This window comes from Sinohyriopsis cumingii, chromosome 4 (genome assembly GCF_028554795.1).
Source record: "Sinohyriopsis cumingii isolate HCF-2022 chromosome 4, ASM2855479v2, whole genome shotgun sequence".
NCBI lineage: Eukaryota > Metazoa > Mollusca > Bivalvia > Unionida > Unionidae > Sinohyriopsis > Sinohyriopsis cumingii.
This window is the reverse complement of record NC_142964.1, coordinates 116832530-116853557: the sequence shown is the minus strand read 5'-3', so window position 1 is coordinate 116853557 and position 21028 is coordinate 116832530. Positions and strand designations below refer to the sequence as shown.

Sequence of the window (21028 nt, the reverse complement as noted above, 5' to 3'; positions counted from 1 at the left end):
CTGGCAAATATTTGGGATGGAAATGATCAAACCCATCATTGAAAGTGGCATACCCCATATAATTATAGTTATTAGTTGTATTGTGCCACATGTTTGGACACAAATAGCTGGACCTCAGCAAGAGTGTATACCTTGTCAGTGTCTATTGAAAGACAAACACATTCTTGCTTAGTGTTTTCACTTCCACCCTGTGTGACAGAATTTTTAGAAAAAAGTGAAATCAGTATAGAGGTTGATGTACCCCAGAGAAAATCTTGGACTTTGTAAAAGAAAGCATTTTAAGAACAAATTTTGACCCTAATGTATAAGGATTTTATATCTTTTGCTATCATTATCTTTTAGTTTATATGCCTTTTAAAGAATTTTAACATGTTTATCATGTTTGACTACATATTTACTTTTATTTGGAATAGTTGATCTTGTGTCTGAAATTACATTCTTTCCTCTGATTTTATGTAAATTAATATCGCTGTTACCATCCATGGCATATGTAACTTATAAACATTCAAACCCTCCATGCCATGTGTACATAAATATCACTTAATCATTCCATGCCATGTGTACATCAATATCAATTCAACCCTCCATGCCATGTGTACATAAATATCACTTAATCATTCCATGCCATGTGTACATCAATATCAGTTCAACCTTCCATGCCATGTGCTTAAAGTAATATGACTTCAATCCTCCATGCCATGTGTGTAAAGTGATGTCACTTCAACCCACCATGCCATGTGTACATCAGTATCACTTCTACCCTCTATGCCATCTGTAAAATTATATCACTTCAACTCACCATGCCATATGTAAAATGATATCACTTCAGTCCACCATGCCATGTGTAAATTAATATCACTTCAACCCACTATGCCATATGTAAAATTATATCACCTCAACCCACCATGCCATGTGTAAAGTGATATCGTTTCAACCTACCATGCCATGTGTAAATTAATATCACTTCAAGCCACCATGCTACATGTAAAGTGATACCACTTCAACCATCCATGCCATATTTAGATGAATATTACTTCAACCCACTATGCCATATGTAAGGTGGTAAGACTTCAACCCTTCATGCCATCAGTATTCATATTACTGCTTAGATTATCTTTGCATTATTGGAATTTAACTTTTAATTAGTGCTTTTTTTGTGCAGAATTGTTGTTAAGCTCAAAACATACACACTTGAATTTTATTTTCAGATGATAGATCCAGTGTTGTCAATTGCAGCAGCCATGAGTGTCCAGTCACCATTTACCAGTCGTGCCCACACTGACCAAGATGCAGTTGTGAGTATCTTTTTTCACTAGCTAGTGAAAGGAAGCGGAAATGTCAGAATCTTTTTCTTGTTTTAGACATTTGAACAAAATTCAATGTGTCTTAATTTCAGTTGTCATAACAACAAGGACATTTCACCAATAATTTGTAAAAGATTGCATGGTGTAGGAACATTTTTCTTTTATTTAATTTCTCAGAGCAGACAGTGATTATTTTTGATTGACATGCCCTCAGAAACAGCAATCCTGTTCACCCATGAAGGTTTGTTGCCATTTGGCCCAATAAACCTATTGAATCTTGTATCACCCATATATTTTTTTGTTGTGGAGAATGTTAATAATATAATACTATTTTAGTTTGACAAAGGCACCTTGAGAACAGAACAGAATTAGTATAATTCATAGTTTCATGTTAAATAAATTCTAGAAATTATTTATATATTTTACTTCCCATTGGTTGAAGATGGGATTGCCTTGAGTAATTGTTCCTGCATCCAGTGTGCATTTAGGTTTTGTTAAAGTTTTTTCATATGCATATATTTCCTAGCCCATTGATGGAGTCTCTTCATATTTGGGAGGAATCAATGCAAAGCTAAGACAATTCATTTTGTGGAACATGCACGTGCTTTTTTTTTTAGCTGGGGTCAACATTACAGTCATAGAAAATTGTGTATGTTTCCCTATTTTATCAAAGCTAGTTCATCACCCAGGTGAAACAGGACCACTATGATCAATATATGTTATGTTTGGTACCTTGTTTCTGTAACCATTTTAACAAAGAAACTTATTTATCCATATTATTCATCGATTTTCTTGAATGTTTGATTTTATTACAGTTAAATTTCTCTCTATACTGTGTACACTGGTTTAAATGGTCAAGGGAACATATTCCAGTGATAATTTATAAAATATTTAACTTGGGAATTCATTAATGCCAAAAGCGACTTCTTGGACTCTCATTGGTCATGACAATTGAAGTCTGTGAAGAAAGAAAAGTGGGTTTCAAGATTTACTTTCCTTTTAGATGGCAATCATAATACACACACTCCTTTCATATACATATTTGCCAGACATGTCTCACTAATGGAAGAAAGGCAGATGGTATCAATTTTATGTAATCAAAAGGTTGAGAAATGCAATAATTCTTGAAAAGTTTTTATTGAACAGAAGCTTAATTAACAATGTCAGATTACCTCCCTTTTTCATTGTCCTGCATTTTGCAACAAAATTCATTTAACTTAGGATATACACTATATATTCACATAGGAACCAAAATACATTTTTTTCATATATAAAGAGGTTTCAGAGAGTTACTTGTATTCTTTTATGGAAAATATTATCAGTTTATCATTATGCTGGGTTCTCAGAATTGAAATGTTGTTGTTGTTGTAGGGTTTAACGCCATTTTTCAGCACACGATAGGCTATAGATGGCGGCCAGTATTAATGGTGGAGGAAGAACCCAGGAAAACCCCAGAAAGAACCACCGACCCACGTGAAGCTACTGGCAAGCTTTCTCACATACCCACATTGGCTGATTCCGAGACTCGGACCCATGCAGACAGAGGTGAGATGGCAGTGATCCGTAACGGACAGCGCTTTAGACCACTCGGCCACTCGGGGCCCAAAATTGAAATAAATTCTTTTTATATTGAAAACAGTAATTGTGAGACAATTACATATTTGTTGAGGGTTTCAAGACAAACTACTGTTTATTATGAATAATTATTATGGAAGTTAAATTTGATTTTAGGTCACAGCAAACTAATTATTTTATGAGTTACAGAAGCATCCTATATGTTGTGGATGTTAGACAACTGTATTTCAAAGAATGAAGGTTGCTGATTGGCTGAAAATAATTACCAGTAAAAATTAACACAATTTATCAGAAGAGGTTTACGTATGGGTCAGCTGTACAGAACAGCAGACTTCAGCATTAAACAATTTTGATTTCATTGCTGTTTCCACACAGGTACTGATGGAGGTAAATGTGGAAACCTCACCTGGCTGGATTTTAATAGTGGGCACCTACAAGAGTATATATTTCAAACATGAGGCATGCTGCATCTCATCTTCATTGTTTTAAAAGTGGATAGATCCTTCATTACCAATCTTGCCATAAAAGCATAGTAATTTGGCCTAATATTAATGTTACTGTAACAATCTTTGGGAACTGAAGCAGCTGTTTTTTCCCAAATGTGAATATGGCTGGTCTCTGATGTCTAACATATTGGCTATCTTGACGATCTTATTATTGTTCCTTGCTACTTTTCTTGAAGAGATTTTTGTGTTAACGTTGAGTTTTCACTACAACTCTTTTCACTATGTGGTGGCAATTAGACCTTCAAAATGGTTGCAGTGGAGGTCATCTTGATAATTTTGTTACTGCTACTCGTTCTGAATAAATAGTTGTATCAACATGGAATTTCCACTTAAATATTTCTAGTGCTATGTTGCTGGTTTAAAATTAAAATGATATAGATTAGGCCTAACAAAATGGCTGCCACAGCTACCATCTTTAAAAGTTTGTAAATGGTTGTCCTGTTGAATAGATAGTCATATCAACGTGGAGTTAACAGTAAAACATTTCTTGCAGTAAGTAGTTGATCCATAAAGATTTTGATTTTTTTGCATCTACATTGCTAAAACAGTTGTTACTTGGCTCTCTTTTTGGAAATAAAAATAAAAATTGATTTTGCCCCCCCCCCCCACTATCAACCTTTAGTTTTCAGACAGTTTCATTTTTAGTTCAGAGAATTATTTTTTGGTGTCCTAAAACATAAGGGAAAGGTGGTTGTTATGTTTCAGTAAACAAGCTGATAGTCAGTACTTTGATATTGATATCAGGGTTATGATCAGGGTTTTTTTGACTTGGGTTTTTTATCTGTAATAGTTTGTGAGGATTATAATGCAAACAAGGATGAATTGATTTGAGTCAAACCCAGTTTGTGGATATATCTGCAGAAAGGTTTGAATGAAACCAGTTTAGTAACTCTTCTTCTTCTAGAGACATGTATGCCAGGGTACTCTGGTTACTTGTAGAGTTCATATGAAAATGATACAAAATTCTAAATTGCATCTATGGGTGACTACACCACAATAAAAGTACCTTCTCTGGGTCCCAAGTAAAGTTTGCTGAAACAGCCAAAATTCAAACATTTAACAAAATATTTTCTTTGACCAGATTTGGTGTGTTGGAATTTCTCAAGAATATCTTCATTGATGCAAAAACTCAACAGCTAAATAAAATAAAATGAGGCAAGAAATGGAATTATGAATTCCTACAAATTCTTTGGTTCAAAGAGCTTTAGTCCCTCTGAGGAACTTTGCTAAACTAAATATTCATTTCAGGCTGCCAGAAAGCCACTTGAGTCCGAGCATGGAGATCCATTTACTCTTTTAAATGCATTTGATGAATGGATAAAGGTATGTTTAAGTTGATGATAAAATTATTGGATATGGTTGCAAATTAATTTTATCAATTTAAACACAAATGTTCAGGTAAGCATTAAAAAATTCAGAATTAATATTTAACTGTTTTAATAGTCTTTCATGAAATTATACACCTTGCCTTTTTTTTTGCATCATTATTACCTATGGTTTGTGAAGACTAGCATCCAGTCCTTTTTCAGATTGTAACCCATTTAAATGAATCTAACATATTAGGACTACAGACAAGATTGATAAAAGTAGACTTGCTCCTCCTCACACATTCTTTTTACAAGATTTTATCTGTTGATTGATTTTTAATAATTATGCCAATTTCAGATTTCAACTTATGTTACTTTTGCATATGTTAGATTTTGGATAAGACTTCATTTCGAAAACAGTCAAAGGATATGTACAAATTAGATATTGTCAGTCTGCAGGGAGTTGTAGCCAGTGACTCACTTAAATTGCTTTCTTTGGCTGTTGGACCTAATTGACCAGTTGGAAACATTGAATCTGATCCTGCTACTTGTATTTACTTTTATTCAGGTCAAAGCAGATGGTCATGGAACAAGGAAATGGTGTAAGAGAAGAGGACTTGAAGAGCAAAGGTTTTATGAAATGGTCAAACTGAAGAAACAGTTCAAAGAACTTCTGCAGGTAATTAGGACGTGTACAATTTTCTGTACCCTGTTCATGATTCAAGGGCAACCTCATTATTTAGAAAGTTTATTTTATGTTCCGAAAAATATACTTATAATACCCCAACTATGTTGCTTTTTTAGCTTTTTAAACAGGAGAACTACTTATCTCCTCTTCATTGAATTTGGATGCCCCTGATGTTTTATTAAACATTTTAATTAGCAGATTCAAGGCCATATACGGCTGTAATAATATGTACATGATTTCAAGGTGGCAAATGGAGGTTTTCTTTAAAAGAATCTCATATATGTAGATTTCTCCTATAGATACATTCCCAATCACGTTAGCATTTGGAGGTATAAACCTGCTACCTTCTAAATTCAACCCTGCTAAAAAAGAAGAAAAAAAAAATTAATTTTCTGTCTGTATTGTATAGACAAAGGGCAACATCTCTTGTCCATTAACTCCTATTGCCCCCACCAGGTGTCACTTGTTTTTAAACTTGGCTTTTGCACAGTCAGCATTATATGGGAAATCTCCTGTCAATCCATATTGATGTACATTTTAATGGTATAAATTATTTTTGAATTTTTTCCAGTATATTTGTACCGCTCTGGTGGCCTAGTGGTTAGAGCATCTGCCTTGGATATGGGAGGTCATGGGTTTCGATCCACAGCTGAGTCATACCAATGACTTACAAAAATGGTATTAACAGCTGCCTCGCTTGGAGCTCAGCATCAAGAAGTTAGCGTTAGGACTGGTCGACCTGGTCACAGGATAATGTGACTGGGTGGGACATTATGCTACATGTCTGTGGCATGGTGGCCCCAGTGCTAGACATCACTATAAACTGCCACATTGCAGACATCGTAGCAATATGACTGAAAAATTGTTAAAGTTACGTTAAAAATCCAAATCACATCACATCCAGTATATTTGCGAATTTGCGATTTTCTTGGACTTAGTACAATATACTGTCATTGATGCATGTTGTCATTTATGTTTTAGTGTGCATGGCCTATTGTTTTCTTGCCATTATTGGGTGTTCTTAGTGAATTATTAACACATAACATACTGCAATGTTAATGTATGCAGGTTTGTATTCTTGTGTCATTTCAATGGATGAAGTGCATCAAATGCAAGAAGTTTAAGGCCAGGGTAGATTCACACAAGTCATGTCTGGCATGTACAAAATGTACTTCAGTCCTCAATTTGCAATGTGTGCACCATTTGATCTGAGGAAGTATGGAGTGCTGTCTTGCATAAAGCAGTCAAAAGAAAAGAAATGAGGGATCTTGCAAGAACAACACAGACATATAAAGCATTCATCCAAAAACCGAGTCCCTTGCGAACCTGGTGAGGGATATTACCCCACCTAAAGTACAACATTTACAAAATGATGGAATTTTGTAGTCATACACCTTTGAATTACAGATGTTTAGTCTGGTTTAAAAACAATGACACAATAAATTCTGGGCAAATTTTGTACTGGAGTTAAGTAAGGTTCAAGTAAACTTTACAAACTTTTGAGCTGAGTGCAATGTTTGCCATCTCTGCTTCAGTCTTGAATCAAACTTATGGACTTTTTAATTCATGTTTTCCAACTTGACAATAGCAGTACATGATATTTTGTTACACCTTACTGAAAACTGGTCCAACTTACAGGTAAAAATTGACTGCCTTACTGAGAAGGTCTTGTTGGGCTGGTAGGTCTACATCTTAGGGATCTTACTGATATATCCATCTGTATTGCCATGCCTACATCTCTGTCTCTCTTCAGCTACAGGGATCTTAGTGATAGATTCATCTGTATAGCCATGCCTACATCTGTGTCTCTTTTCAACTATGGGGATCTTAGTGATAGATCCATCTGTATTGCCATGCCTACATCTCAGTCTCTCTTAAACTGTGGGGATCTTAGTGATTGATCCATCTGTATAGCCATGCCCACATCTGTCTCTCTTCAACTATGGGGATCTTAGTGATATATCCACCTGTATAGCCATGCCTACATCTCTGTCTCTCTTCAACTATGGGGATCTTAGTGATATATCCACCTGTATAGCCATGCCTACATCTCTGTCTCTCTTCAACTATGGGGATCTTAGTGATATATCCATCTGTATAGCCATGCCTACATCTCTGTCTCTCTTCAACTATGGGGATCTTAGTGATATATCCACCTGTATAGCCATGCCTACATCTCTGTCTCTCTTCAACTATGGGGATCTTAGTGATATATCCATCTGTATAGCCATGCCTACATCTCTGTCTCTCTTCAACTATGGGGATCTTAGTGATATATCCACCTGTATAGCCATGCCTACATCTCTGTCTCTCTTCAACTATGGGGATCTTAGTGATATATCCATCTGTATAGCCATGCCTACATCTCTGTCTCTCTTCAACTATGGGGATCTTAGTGATATATCCACCTGTATAGCCATGCCTACATCTCTGTCTCTCTTCAACTATGGGGATCTTAGTGATATATCCACCTGTACAGCCATGCCTACATCTCTGTCTCTCTTCAACTACGGGGAAGGATGAATTGTAGTTTATGAAACTGTACTGGAGTTAAGTAAGGTTCAAGTAAACTTTACAAACTTTTGAGCTAAGTGCAATGATTACCATCTCTGCATCAGTCTTGAATCAAACTTATGGACTTTTTAATTCATGTTTTCCAACTTGACAATAGCAGTACATGATATTTTGTTACACCTTACTGAAAACTGGTCCAACTTACAGGTAAAAATTGACTGCCTTACTGAGAAGGTCTTGTTGGGCTGGCAGGTCTGCATCTTAAGGATCTTATTGATATATCCACCTGTATAGCCATGTCTACATCTCTGTCTCTCTTCAACTACAGGGATCTTAGTGATAGATTCATCTGTATAGCCATGCCTACATCTGTGTCTCTCTTCAACTATGGCGATCTTAGTGATAGATTCATCTGTATAGCCATGGCTACATCTCTGTCTCTCTTCAACTATGGCGATCTTAGTGATATATCCACCTGTATAGCCATGCCTACATCTGTGTCTCTCTTCAACTATATGGATCTTATTGACAGATCCATCTGTATAGCCATGCCCACATCTGTCTCTCTTCAACTATGGGGATCTTAGTGATATATCCACCTGTATAGCCATGTCTACATCTGTGTCTCTCTTGAACTATGGGGATCTTAGTGATAGATTCATCTGTATAGCCATGCCTCCATCTCTGTCTCTCTTCAATTATGTGGATCTTAGTGATATATCCACCTGTATAGCCATGCCTACATCTGTGTCTCTCTTCAACTATATGGATCTTATTGACAGATCGATCTGTATAGCCATGCCCACATTTGTCTCTCTTCAACTATGGGGATCTTAGTGATAGATTCATCTGTATAGCCATGCCTCCATTTCTGTCTCTCTTCAATTATGTGGATCTTAGTGATATATCCACCTGTATAGCCATGCCTACATATCTGTCTCAATTCAACTATGAGGATCATAGTGATAGATCCATCTGTCATGCTGCTCCTGCAGCTACACAGACACATTATGATTTGGGATTTTAGTGACAGATCTGTCCATACAGCCATGCCCATGGCATGACTGTTACTGGTGCCAACTAGACAGCTCTCTGAACAGCTGACAGATATGCTGACTATACTCCTGGCAGACCAGCCACTGTACTGGTATGACACCTTCATCTGACAGAGTCTGCTTACTTTATTTTCATGACTTACCTACAAGGAAGTTACTGTGACTTGTATAGAGATGCCACTGGGGAAGGTTTATCCAGATATGGAAGCAGAACCTGAATGGGATACTACACACATTGAGTGAATGTACTCCTGAACATCAGTCTTACTCAGATCCAACCATATAGTGGACTTGGTAAAAATTTTAGACTGCCATTGAAGAGATATACCAGTTGTTGTCAGCTTCAGAATGCCATCCACCGCCTACTGCCACGCATGACTATTAGATCAAAGCTTTGGTAGATATCAGTGATGAGGAAGAGACACCATCTTTCCAGCTGCTTCCCTAGTTAGTCAAGATTAGAAATCTGTCTGGAAGAATCTGTGAGCTGGGGAATGCTAAGGCTTTCTTTTTTGTAAGCCAGGTACCAGCAATATATTCCTCATGCTGGTACAAAACACACTCAAATGCCTTCTATAATGAACTCCTTTCTTATGGATAAGATTGTAGCAACTGTCCACATATCTACCCATCCTTTTTATACAGACAAGAACTTGTTTTATGCTGCATCAGAGCTAGTTCAAAATGTTGTTGTGTCTTTGATGTTAGACTTGGCTTCATTAACAATTTTCAGTATGCAGAAAAATCAAACAATGATCATTCCTCGGAGACAAAAGCTCAAATTGCTCAGGTCAGTAACAGAGCAGCTCAGTCATTCAGTGGCAAATGTGCGACTGCCTTAGTGGATCTCAACCATTCTGTGGCAAATGTTCTGACTACCTCAGTGGATCTCAACCTGAAACAACATGACAGATGTTTGCGTTCCATGTCACTCCAGCCACATCATACCTTATTAGCAATACAAATTATGCCATTTGGCTTGCCAAAAGTCTTTGAAGGCAAAATTTAAGAAGTTCAGAGGCAGGTAGCTCAAGAACTGCACCTCCATTATACCACCTAGCCAGCACAGTTTTTTAAAATGTCCCTGCCACAGCATAGGTGATCAGAGGAAAATGGATCATTTATGTTACAGATTCAGTTCTGATCCCAGCCTAATACCAGGAGGCAACAGCCTAACCAGTTTAGAAGGCAACCTTATGGGGGGAGGGGGGAGGCAAGCAAGAAAGCAGGTTTCTCCTCCCCTCAAATCCTTCTAAATCATAATACTGACTTTTCTGCAATTTCCAATCTCAATTTGCAACCTACTTCCTTAAAATAGATGGGTGATCCAAGTCAGTTCGGAGGGGCTTTGGATTTTATTTATCCAATCCCATCTTCTTTCTTTCTGTCCCCATCTAATGGACACACATTCAGATCATAAGAAGGATATTCTGTATGTAGGACCAACAGACTTCATATGACATCTAGTAGGTAATAAATGTAAATGGTGCAATGACAACTGTCTTAAAAATCTTGTTGTCACTACTCCCTCTGAATAGATGATCATTATGACATGGGGTTTTCACCAAAAGACTTCTAATGATGTCCACTTTATCCTAAATGAAAATGGTGCCAAACTGACATCCACTGTGTCCACCACTGCAGCTAATTTGAAAAACTTGCAGAATAATATTGGAGATAGTTTCAACACTTGACAGTTGAAAGGAAAAATTAGTCTTATCTTGAATTCTTGGAAATTCTTTTCACCCAGTAGAGCATCAGTCCCATCAAGGAACTCGTTAATTAAATTATATATATTCAAGAATACTCTCCCAGTCACATTACTTCAGAACCATGCGAGCATTCTTGTTGGCATTTCGCTCAGCTTAAAAGCTAGCAATAAATTGCGGCATCAAGGGTAGGTAATGGTCAAGAGTTTTTGCCCCTTGTTTATATGATATAGACACAAAAGAACAAAGACTATTGTTATTTTTGTTATTAGGGCTGAATTCAGGAGGTAGCAGGCTTATATCCTCTAAAGTTAATGTGATTTGGTAAATATTCTCAAAGATTCATTAAATTTAAAATTTTGCTTTCTACTTTCTAGCACATTCCAAATGTTGTACAAATTTAACCTGATTCACTTAATCATTTTATTTTGTTTTTAGGATCATGGATTATTGGACAGAGTTGTTGAAGATCAACAGTACTTGACAAGTGAAGAGAGACGGCAAAAGCACGGAGAGAGAAAGAAGCTTGGAGAACTTAGAAAAGAAACTGCTAAAGAGTCGCGCAAAAGAAAATTTCTAAAGCTGGAGGAAGATGTAAATGTCTTATCTGTTATAACTAAAACGTGCCCTATTAAAATTAACTCTAAACCATTATTGAATTTTCACTGATGGATTTAAGTTTTATAGCTATGTTGCTAATCAGTATGCCATAACCTGTAATGATTTAGCAGTAGAATATGAGCATATTTCTAATTATTTGTTTTGGGGGTTTTGTGTTTAATTAAAGTTGTTTTTTTAAAATTTTATTTGGTCAAACTATATACATATACAAGTATATTGCTAATTTTCAATGCATATAGTGTTACATACATAAAAATATATACACATTACACACATAAATGCCTGCATACAAATGCATCCGTTACATAACTAGTTGTTGAATAGCTGTCAGGGCTCTTTCAGTCTTTTTGCACAATCTTATTTTTTCTGCCCTTGCTGAGGAATACAAGTATGTAGAACATAAATCTAGATCTGTTTATAAAAAAATTCTTCTATGCAAGCCACAAAACTAGGAAAGCAATTTTTTTCTTAAACATTTGTGACCCTTCTCTCTTGAATCTTGATCTAAAGATCTCATCACCATCTGTTGTTTACAGAATAGAGAAGGCATTACCACTCATAATAAATGAAACGCAATCAAGTTTTTTTGGAAGGGGGGGTCAATATATTGGTGATTGTACATGCCTCATTTTTTATTCAGAAGAAGATGACATCCCAGTACTTTTAGTTTTTATTGATTTTGAAAAAGCTTTTGATTCAACAGAATAGTCTTTTATTGAGAAGTCCTTAGAATATTTCTAATTTTGCCTGTCTGTCTTTAAATGGTTTCAAACCTTTTATGATGATATAGCTAGCTGTGTGCTAGATAATAGACACTGCTCTCAATTTTTCCCTATGCAGTGTAGGGTCTGACAGGATGACCCCCTCCCCCCGCCATGTCTCACAATAGCTCTAGAGTAGTATATTCTGCTGTAAAAGAACAATTGAGATATAACTGGTATAAATATAAGCAATTCTGAATAGCTGACAAGTCAGTATGCTGATGATTCAGCACTCCTATTAGCTGATGAAGACACTTCCCTCAACACTGGTTTAGATAGTCTAGATACACCACTCCCTCGATAACTCACTAACCCACTTATAACACGGGGTCAGTCATGGATCCCATTTTTTTTTTACTAGAAGGTACCAATAATTTGACCCATATTTGTTAACTTGAAGAAAATTGTGATCAAAATTGGTAAATGAAACCTTGATATATCGCTCATTTTATCGTTGAAAATGGTTGATATGACATGGAAATTTGAATCAATGTTATGAAATTATTTACTTTTAATAAGAAGTCGTGTATTTTGTTAAAATTTATTTCCAAACTACATTCTTAATACACCGTAAATAACAGTATGTAATGAAATTTCAGTCAATGAAAATGGCGCTAACGCCTACTTGAGGCAGCACTATAATAAATAAATACCAATTAAATAAGTTTTTTTATCAAGTGAAATGCGTGTTTTAGTTATATCTTTTAGTTTTCAGTGTAATAATCATAAATACACTGTATAATGTTGTATTCAAATGTGAAATATGTCAATCTACTGTAACAGCTATGACCGCGAGCATTTCTGTGAGAACCTAAGTGCCAATGATGTTTTGATACCTAATTTGCTTAAGTATTTGTTGCCATCATATTGGTATTTGTTGTATTGTTGCACTGAATTAAAAGCTTACGATGTTAATTAGTCTTTTGTATCAAATGAAGGGGGTCAAATAAATGAAAAGTTAAAAGGCCTGCAAATCCAACTAGTGTCTTGTGAATGTAATATAATTAAACTACCTTAAATTAGCATACTCATTCACAATTGTGATCAAAGATAGCAAGACAACCAAACGAAATGAGTATTTGATGATGTGACATTATGTTTCATAGATATGTTTTATTAATGAGAAGCTAGTTTCAGGGTTTGTAGTTAATTTATAATTATTGATTTAGCACTTGGAGATTTCCTCACGGATGAGGAGTTTCACTATTACTAGCAATGAAATCATTGCATCAATATTTTACTAACAGAACAATAAAAAAATGACTTTAACAATGACGGCTGTTTCATGAACAAAATGTTCCTTATTGTTTTTGTTTTTGTTTGTGTTTTTTTTTTTTTTTTTTTTTTTTTTGATAAAAGGAATCTTGTTTGATTGTGAATTTGAATCAATAAGTAGTCTGGTTCCCTGATTAGTATGCTCTTTGTGTTGCACTCCATTCTCATAGCAAGCAAAGCAGGGAGCATACGGATCAGGGAACCAGACTACTCAACAACAACATAAAGCAGTGATATAATACACAATTTTTTTATGCATACATGTGACAGTTGTTGAAACCAGTTGGGACATTTTTAATGATCTCTCATTGGTGGGCATCGGGAAAATAAAGGTATTTTTTTTTAATTCATAAAAACAAAGAACTTTGTTAGAAAAAGCACTTTATTGAAAATTATTCCCAACACAACTTTAAAACGAGTATTCATCCATTAAACAGCAGTTTGCTCCCCTCCTCATGGTTTTCTTTATGTCCAGTGAAGATGGCATCATTTCATATTGTTATGGAGGTCCCTCGATAGCTTGCATCCTCACTTATAGTGCAGTCGATGCCTTGGACCCCGTTGTGCACAAGTTATCGAGGGAAAGGTGTAGCTTCTTCTGCTGCTCTGGACTGGGATGAACTTTGAACTTCAGCAAATCCCAACTCCTATGGCTTGGTGCAAAAAGGTGTTGTGATGAAGAATTACAAACAGCCAAAAATATTACTTGAAATATGGGAGGTCTTGACCCAGTAGTAGGAACTTGGAAAAATATGATTAGAACTACTAGGAAATTAGAATATGTACTACATGAAAATATAAATTTTATTAGGAATCAGGACAAATTGCAAGATCATTTTTATACATTATATTTCTAATTATTTTTGAATTGATGGGACAAGGTAAACTAGAACAAAGTTTTTCTCTTTAACTGTATTTTAGAGTTAACAGATTTTAGAAACTTGTAACAACAGGCCTCCAAAAGTGCCTTTCATGGATAAAATCCTGTGATGAATCATGCTTATATGAGGCCATTCAGATTAGGAATATAGAAAGGGTGAGAAATAGATCCAGAACAGTCTCAGATTCAAAGGAAATAATTGGTATAATGCATTTCTATATTCATCTACAGATAGGACCAGGAACCCAAAATAATTTTTTTGAAAAGTTGTGAAAAGTGTATTTCTGTGATTTCCATGCATGGTCTCCTTTCACAAAGGAAAAAGATGGTTTCAACCAGAAAAAGGAGTAACAACTGAAAAATCTGAATGTTACCAGTATGAGATATAATCTAATGATTCCAGTATAAAAGATACCTCTAATGTTACCTGTATAAAATATACCTCTAATGTTACCTGTATAAAATATACCTCTAACGTTACCTGTATAAAATATACCTCTAATGTTACCTGTATAAAATATACCTCTAATGTTACCTGTATAAAATATACCTCTAATGTTACCTGTATAAAATATACCTCTTACATTACCTGTATAAAATATACCTCTAATGTTACCTGTATAAAATATACCTCTAATGTTACCTGTATAAAATATACCTCTAATGTTACCTGTATAAAATATTACCATTAAATGTTACCTGTAGAAGATATATATCTAATGATTCCTGTATAGATCCGTTCATTAAATCACAAACATTTTGACAGATAATGGTTCTTCCTAAACATACAAAGTATAGAAAGAAAATTATAAAAGGAAAAGAACAGAAATGAAGAGGATTTCCTACATTGCCACATGTATATACATGTATTTTTGTGGGTATTAATTTTAGTGGTTTTGTGAAAAATGACATTTTCATTGGTATTTAAATTCTTAGATAGGGGAAAGCATCCTGTTGTTTCTACAGAATGATCACTGTTTGTTCTTGAAAATCATGGTTTGCAGTAACATTGAAGTCCAAAATCAGTTCTTCTGACCCAATCCTCCTCTGTATTCTTGAACTTACAACATTCCTAGAGTTGTATGTTGCTGCACATAAGTCCAGTCCCAATGATGCTTACATTTTCTGTGATCAGGACTATGAGGTCAGTGATGGTGAGGCTGATGATCAGGAAGCAGATGTTAAGGACTTGGAGTTCAGACTGTCGCACAACCTCAACAAGCTACAGGTGAGTAACTTTCTATTGACATTTTCTCTGCTTAGGATTATGTGGTCAGTGATGGTGATGTTGATGATCTGGAAGCAGATGTTAATAACAAGAGTTCATGCTGTCATACAACCTGAACCTGGTACAGGTAGATAACTATCTTTTACCTTAAGGAGACCACTTTGGTGGCTTAAGTAGTTAGAGCATCTGCCTCAGATGCAGGGGGTCATGGATTTGAAGCCCAGCCGAGTCATACCAAAGACTTATAAGAATAGTAGTAGCAGCTGCCTCACTGGACGTTTAGCATTAAGAGGTTAGTATTAGGACTGGTTGGCCTGGTGTCATTATAATGTGACTTGGTGGGACATGATGCTACATGTCTGCGGCATGATGCCCCAGTGTTAGACATTACTATAAACTGCCACACTGCAGACAGCATAGTGATATGACTGAAAAATTGTTAAAGCTATGCTAAAAATCCAAATCACAGACAGACAGACACACACACACACTCTTACCTCTAGGGTTCAATTCAATCTGTTCTCAAGTTACTACCTATTGTCTCCTTTTATGACTGGCAGTGCCATTATTTTCATTATAATCCACAATGTTATGGTATGGTATTAAAGTTTTTGAAAGTCACATATATTTTGCAGTAGTTGCTGCATTCCAGTGAGTCTTCAGGAGACTATATATCCAGAGATTTTTGTACCCATCTACACTGTGCTAGGTATTCCTTTTTTGCTTCCATAAGCAGATGATTGTGTCATAATAATCATAATGTTTACAGGTGAGACACATGTTCTGTGGAAAAAATATGTTTTTCATTAAATAAAACAATTAATTTTGCGACATCATCATTTGGACTTTCTGACTCTACCTAAAATCTACCCTAGAGGGAGATTGAGCAAGTCTAGTTTTGAGATAAACTGGTCTTTACTCAAATTTATCCATCATAATTTGTTCAATTACTAGTGTTCCCATATGTATAGAGACTTTGTATATATCAGTGATGTCCTTTTTATTATAATAGATAAGGTATCCCACTGGAGAAGTTTGAGAAGTTTATTAAACTTGTATAAATATCTGTGTTTTACATAACTTTTTAGATATTCACAGCATTGACAAAAAATGTGTACTACATTCCATTTTCCCTCATGACATAAGTTAGTAATAGTTTCAGTGGAAAACTTTGTCCTGAAGTTGAAAATGATTTTCATAAATTTTGTGTTGCATCCAAAGATATTTTTGTGTTCTCAAAAGAAGTTAAGAGGTTTCCAAAATTAATTTAGGTCAGCTCTTGAGAATAGCAATAGAGAATATACTTTCTATGAAAATTATGAAATATATCATAGAGAAATAAATACTATATCAGATGAAGATGTCACCAGATTCAAAAGATATGAATAACTGATAATCAGAAAATATTTCATACAGAAAATAGCATTTAGAATTACAAGTCTGCCTTCTGCTGTAATTGATGCAAAAGTTTGCAAGTAATGTAATAGACATTTATATCTTTTCATTTCAAAGAAAGCTATATTTTATTTAGCTATTTGGTACAAATATTCCAAGTTGAACAGACAAAATGGCAAATTAATTCATATTTTTTTCATCATGTTTTCTGTATCATTTCAGGAAACTGCAAACAAAAGTCGCAACTTTACATTACGAGACATCAGTTTGCTAAAAATTATACTTTGCAGTGGATTGTATCCACATGTTGCAATAGCAGATGATTGTAATTCCTATAAACGTGATTCAGAGCAGGCCTTCCATACTAAGGTAGAGTTGCACAGCTTCTTCAGTATACCAACTATATTGTGTTTTTACCCAAGTAGGCTTGGAGATGTAGAATTGGCCTGATGTATCCTCATGCATTCCATAAGAGGTGACTACTACTGAAAGCAATCATTTGGAGGTGGGAACGTTCCTGTGATGATGTTCTAGATGACAAGGCCTTGAACTATTTTAAAAAATGTGTGGTTTACATAAAAATTTGGGTTAGTGGTTTACTTTAGCATCAAAAGTAGGGATATTGTGATACCCTGTGTTGTCCCTTTGTCCATCCATATGCCCATCTGCTGTTACCATATTTCAGCTTAAACCAAAAAGTGAATAATTCTTGAAGCATTTTAGTTACATTGCTGTTATGGTCACCATTGGTTCACAGAGGTCAAAGGATGCTTCCTAATTCTTATAACTCACGTATATAGTAACATGTAGATCTGCTTTGCTGTCATACTTTTACGTAGTTTGATTATAAATGAATGAAAAGAAACATTCTATAGTTTCTTTCAATTAATCCAACAGTTTAAAATTCAGGTTCATTTTACCTCTTTGTTCCTAGACTTTTTATTTCACTACAAATAACTTTTAACACGCAATCCTATCACAAGGCATATCGTAATTAGCAAGAGGCATATATTACTGTCACAAGGCATATCGTTGTTAGCAAGAGGCATATATTACTGTCACAAGGCATATCATAATTAGCAAGCAGCATATATTACTGTCACAAGGCATATCGTAATTAGCAAGAGGCATATATTACTGTCACAAGGCATATTGTAATTAGCAAGAGGCATATATAAGTGTCACAAGGCATTTTGTAATTAGCAAGAGGCATATATCACTGTCACAAGGCATATCATAATTAGCAAGAGGCATATATCACTGTCACAAGGCATTTTGTAATTAGCAAGAGGAATATATCACTGTCACAAGGCATATTGTAATTAGCAAGAGGCATATATCACTGTCACAAGGCATATCATAATTGCAAGAGCAGGATTAGCATAATTAGCTTATTTTGATACACAACATTGATGTTAATGTACCATTTTATTGAAAATATCATGCATCTTGATATAAAGAGATACAGGCAATCACTCTATTTTCATGCTTGTCATAATGTTCTGCTTTACAGTTTTCTTACATTGAACAAGATTTGATTTTTAAAAGAAACAGCTTGGTTTTCCTTATATCTGGTTATTTAAAAAAGAGCTTGTATACCTTAAGTATTGTTAAAATAACTTAATTCCCTTTATTGTAATGCATGTAATTTGGATTTTTCTTAGATTTGCATGTCTCAAAAGACTGCTAGCTCCACTTGGTCATTTTCACATCATGGACATCAGAGGTAATTGGAGAATAAAACTTTTAGTAGTCTAACCTGTCACCAGTGGTCACTCATTGGAAAAGGCAAAACTGGTTATTGTGCACAAGCCACCGCTTTACACAAGTTCACCTTATAAGAAAATTGGTTTTTGAACAAATACCATGCACTGAATATTATTTTTATTATGACCATGATTATTATTATTATTATTAATACATGATCAGAATGGTTTTATGCACACTGTACTTATAGGTTACTGCATTTGTACGGGAAAATATGAACGAGTTTTGGGATGGAATACTGCACGAACTTGTGAGTGCAGTATATCCTTCTGACAAAACGAGCTCATAATTTCCCATACAAATGCAGTAACGTTTTTATTATATGCTCATTTTTTTAATTCTACCTAAGGTTTAATTATATAAACAAAATACACTACAAGAAACAATGTAAATGAATGAATGCCGTATTCCAAACTAAATACACAAGCGCAGATTTGTCATTACACAATGACATCATTATTAATGCGCACATAACTCCGCCCAGATAAATTTGAACTTAGTCGTGCACTTGACATAACTTTCGAAAGAAAATGGTGTGTCTAGGTAAAATTGAAATTTGCAGTCATATTGTGAATGAATGCGCATTGCAACAAGTGTTCCATTTGATCTGGAATGAATATATTTTGGTATTTTGTTTCAAATTCGACGAAAGTTTGTGATTTTGGACTGGATTCATCTGTGCAAATTATACATGAAATACATTGGATTGAAGTGGCGCCGGAGAAGCGTGTTTACGTTTGCAAATGTGTTTCTGTCATTGAATGTTTGAAATCATAATGTGGGAAAAATATGAAGTCTTTCAATTGCAATTATCAAAAAGACTCTATGGAATTTAATGCTTATTTCATTTTGAGTGCAGTAAGGAGGATGCAATTGCACTTATCATCGAAATTACAGCACAGTTTCGAAATGTGTAATCCAGATTGAAAACCGATGACATGGCTCATGTAATTCGGATTTGCAGAATTAAGAAAATATATTTTGAGGAAATTCAGGATGTAAAACTCTAAGTATATTGTATTTTGCCATTCTTATCACCAGCTAAAGAAGACAGTATATGCCTTGTCACTTGTATGTTATTTGTAAGGACCTTATCTTCCGTCTTTTTTATAATGTAGCTAGCATAAATCCGTAACATTGTATCAACGCTGAATGAAAAAACAGTTTTTTTGCAGTCCACGAAAGATGTTTTAGTTCATTCAGAAACAAATTTAAACAACCACAACGTAAAGAGCCTCTTATGCGAGTGTACATGATTTGTGTACAAATCAAAAGTGCTGGCATCTGCATCATTGTTTGTTTACAATAGAAAGTAGTTCCTTTATGCATGTGAATGCTATATGTGTATTGTCGCGTGCGTTCAGTATCGGGGAATACTGAACGATTCTGACAGTGTAAAATTAATGGGGAAAAAAATGAGCATATAATAAAACAAAATTTGTTTTCTCATAAAATTATGTTCTTCGCAAGATTACAGTTGGCTGCTGACTCAATCCTGTACATGAAATCATCACACACTTGAAAATATACACCGATCTTATTTTGTTCACACTATAAAGCAATATCTGGATTAGTCGGTTGCTCAACTTACCAAGTTCAAAAGACAGTTGGCTTATGTAAGAAGCCTGTGGTGAACAGAAATAGGAAGCTTTATATGGCTGTTTTTTTTTTGTGATTCATGAACTGAAACTTCACCTGTTTTTACATGCAATTTTGAATATTAAATGACCCCAGATCCGAATGAAAAGGGATGTAGCTCCTATTTCTTCTCAGAGACAAACATTTTTCTGCAGAGATAGCTTTAATTCACACACACATAGATGAAGATATCTAACTATATCTGTGACACTGGCACAAAGGATGACTTCAGTTTCAGCTGCAATAACTCAACTACTTTGCCTGCCATCCAGTAAACAAGTTACTTCGACCCTCTTCCTAATGATATAAACTACCTTGCTTTTGAATTTGTTGTATTGACACCTTTAATTTGCACTGTCATTGTGACTGGAATTATAAGTACAAGTTGGCTACTATTACATCTATGGAAGTAAGGAAACGAAATGATGGGATTTTGCAGGCATCCACCTTTGAATTACAGATATGTTGCCTGGTTCAGGAGGCAATGACACAATTAATAAATTCTGGGCAAGGTCTGCCCTTGTATCCCTCTCCTACTTAACACGTATTTCTGACACATGGGGAGGAGTGTCCCCCCATTTAAAAAAATTGCTTTGACCCTCCACCTAATGATAAAAACTGCCTACTGTTTGAATTTAATATATTGACACCATTGATTTACACTTTCAATATGACTTGAGTTATGAGTACAAGAGAGATAAGAAATGTTCACACATCAATTCACATGTTATTCCTTTATTTAAGCAATGCTTTCCTCATGAAGCAAACATTAAGTTAGCAAATACTGAACAGTCAATATAGATAT

The 21028-nt window shown here is 35.1% G+C and overlaps 1 protein-coding gene across 1 annotated transcript in view; it reads left to right on the top strand.

The window, feature by feature from the left end:
* LOC149801955 (putative ATP-dependent RNA helicase DHX34) overlaps nucleotides 1-21028 on the top strand; it is a 99806-nt gene that overhangs the window by 61622 nt on the left and 17156 nt on the right. The window contains exons 16-21 of the mRNA XM_089956353.1: nucleotides 1209-1295; nucleotides 4634-4708; nucleotides 5261-5371; nucleotides 11097-11252; nucleotides 15331-15423; nucleotides 17041-17187. Of these exons, the coding sequence (XP_089812479.1) occupies nucleotides 1209-1295; nucleotides 4634-4708; nucleotides 5261-5371; nucleotides 11097-11252; nucleotides 15331-15423; nucleotides 17041-17187 (669 nt within the window). The remainder of the gene's footprint in view (nucleotides 1-1208; nucleotides 1296-4633; nucleotides 4709-5260; nucleotides 5372-11096; nucleotides 11253-15330; nucleotides 15424-17040; nucleotides 17188-21028) is intronic.